Raw genomic sequence first — 2,161 nt, forward strand, 5'->3', positions numbered from 1 at the left:
TAGTGGAAGCCATAGGAACTGCAATCTGGGAGGCGGAAGTCATTCGGAGCGAAATTTAAAAAAAGATTCTGGATGGATTTTCCTCTGGTTTTTGCCTGCTATATCAGTTCTGTTATACTCACAGACATGATTTTAACAGTTTTAGAGACTTCAGGGTGTTTTCTATCCAATTCTATGCATATCCTAGCTTCTGGGTCGGAGTAACAGGCAGTTTACTTTGGGCACGTCAGACAGGCGGAAATTCAGGAAACTAGACCGTGCGCTGAGAGGTTTTAAACCAGTTTGGTTCTGAGACTACATGATAACTTGGATGTTGATATGTGCAGGGCAGTTCCACTGTTAAAGCCCTTCACAGCACAGATACTCTGATGGGTGTAAGTCATGTTGAAACAGTTCTGACCCAAGTGTTATTGCACTCAACAAAAATATTAATGCAACATGCAACAATTTATATGATTTTACTGAGTTAAAGTTCATATAAAGAAATCAGTCATTTGAAATAAATGAATTATGCCCTAATCTATAGATGTCACATGACTGGGAATACTGATATGCATCTGTTGGTCACGGATCCCTTAAAAAAGGTAGTCAGTATCTGGTGTGACCACCATTTGCCTCATGCAGTGCAACACATCTCCTTCACATAAGACAATAGATTTAACGTATTTTTGTATTGAATACATGTTTTCTGAAAATTACCACCAGGGCCTCAAAGTCAAACTTAAATTAATCATTCTTTATTATCAGCAAGCTGGAGAGTATCCAACAAACTTAATGCACCACAGTACACGTCGGTCAGGAGCTCTTTCGGGGCAGTCCCGTTAGTTCTCTTATATACTGCTTACACAGACAAGTTATATTTGCATGATTTACATTTTTCATAATTAATTCATCATTAACGATTGGTTAATGCATGTGACTGGCACCGTCTCCTATCTTAAATTATAGAACATGTTCTGGGCCTTCTGACAAAAGGTCTGAGGGGGTAATGACCCCCCTCACATCTCTACCCAGCACCAACAGGAACCAATGACTGTATGAGGAAAGATGTACAATTCAAGGCTCTCTCTTCAGACAACATTTCTCTCACACATGAATATGAACCTATTTTTGAAACATCATTCTACATTATTTAATGGATAACAGGAGTTACTGAAATAAGATACAGCTCTGAACACCCCACTCCACACACACACCACTCCAAGACACTTGATACATATGGATCCAGAGCTGCATATTATCTACACAGGTTACCATGGGAATCAGACTTAGTAAACTGTTAGAGAATGGGAGATGGATGACTCTTTACAATATGTTTTCTATTGAAACTGTATTGAGGGATCTGGAACAGGTGCCGGAGAGGAGGTAGATGAAAGAAAACATGTTTGTGCTTCCTTGTGTTTTTTTAGTGACCCTGAATGAGCAAAGCTCTTTCCACATAGACAGGAGTAAGGTTTCTCTCCAGTGTGGATTCGCTGGTGTGTAGTCAAGGTGAAATCTAGAGCAAAACTCTTCCCACACTGATCACAGCTATAAGGTCTCTCTCCTGTGTGTATGCGTTGGTGTTTAGTCAGGTTTCCTGATTGATTGAAGCTCTTCCCACAATGCTCACAGCTATAAGGTTTCTCTCCTGTGTGTATGCGTTGGTGTCTAGTCAATTCTAATGATTGATTGAAGCTCTTCCCACACTGATCACAGCTATAAGGCTTCTCTCCTGTGTGTATGCGTTGGTGTGCAATCAGATTGGAATCTCGAACAAAACTCTTTCCACACTGATAACAGCTATAAGGCTTCTCTCCTGTGTGTATGCGTTGGTGTATAGTCAGGGGTCCTGATCGATTGAAGCTCTTCCCACACTGATCACAACTATAAGGCTTCTCCCCTGTGTGTATGCGTTGGTGTGTAATCAGGTCTCCTGATCGACTGAAGCTCTTCCCACACTGATCACAGCTATAAGGTTTCTCTCCTGTGTGTATGCGTTGGTGTGCAGTCAAGTTTCCTGAATAATTGAAGCTCTTCCCACACTGATCACAGGTATAAGGCTTCTCTCCTGTGTGTAGGCGTTGGTGTGTGGTCAGGGCTCCTGAATGATTGAAGCTCTTACCACACTGATCACAGCTATAAGGCTTCTCTCCTGTGTGTATGCGTTGGTGTATAATCA

General features: G+C 41.5%; 1 protein-coding gene across 1 annotated transcript in view; it reads right to left on the bottom strand.

The window, feature by feature from the left end:
• Window positions 1-715: 715 nt before the first annotated feature.
• LOC129839257 (zinc finger protein 85-like) overlaps window positions 716-2,161 on the bottom strand; it is a 10,181-nt gene continuing 8,735 nt past the window's right edge. The window contains exon 6 of the mRNA XM_055906566.1: window positions 716-2,156. Coding sequence (XP_055762541.1) covers window positions 1,320-2,156 — 837 coding nt within the window. The 3' untranslated portion in view covers window positions 716-1,319. The remainder of the gene's footprint in view (window positions 2,157-2,161) is intronic.

The sequence above is a fragment of the Salvelinus fontinalis genome, chromosome 40, assembly GCF_029448725.1.
Source record: "Salvelinus fontinalis isolate EN_2023a chromosome 40, ASM2944872v1, whole genome shotgun sequence".
Lineage (NCBI taxonomy): Eukaryota > Metazoa > Chordata > Actinopteri > Salmoniformes > Salmonidae > Salvelinus > Salvelinus fontinalis.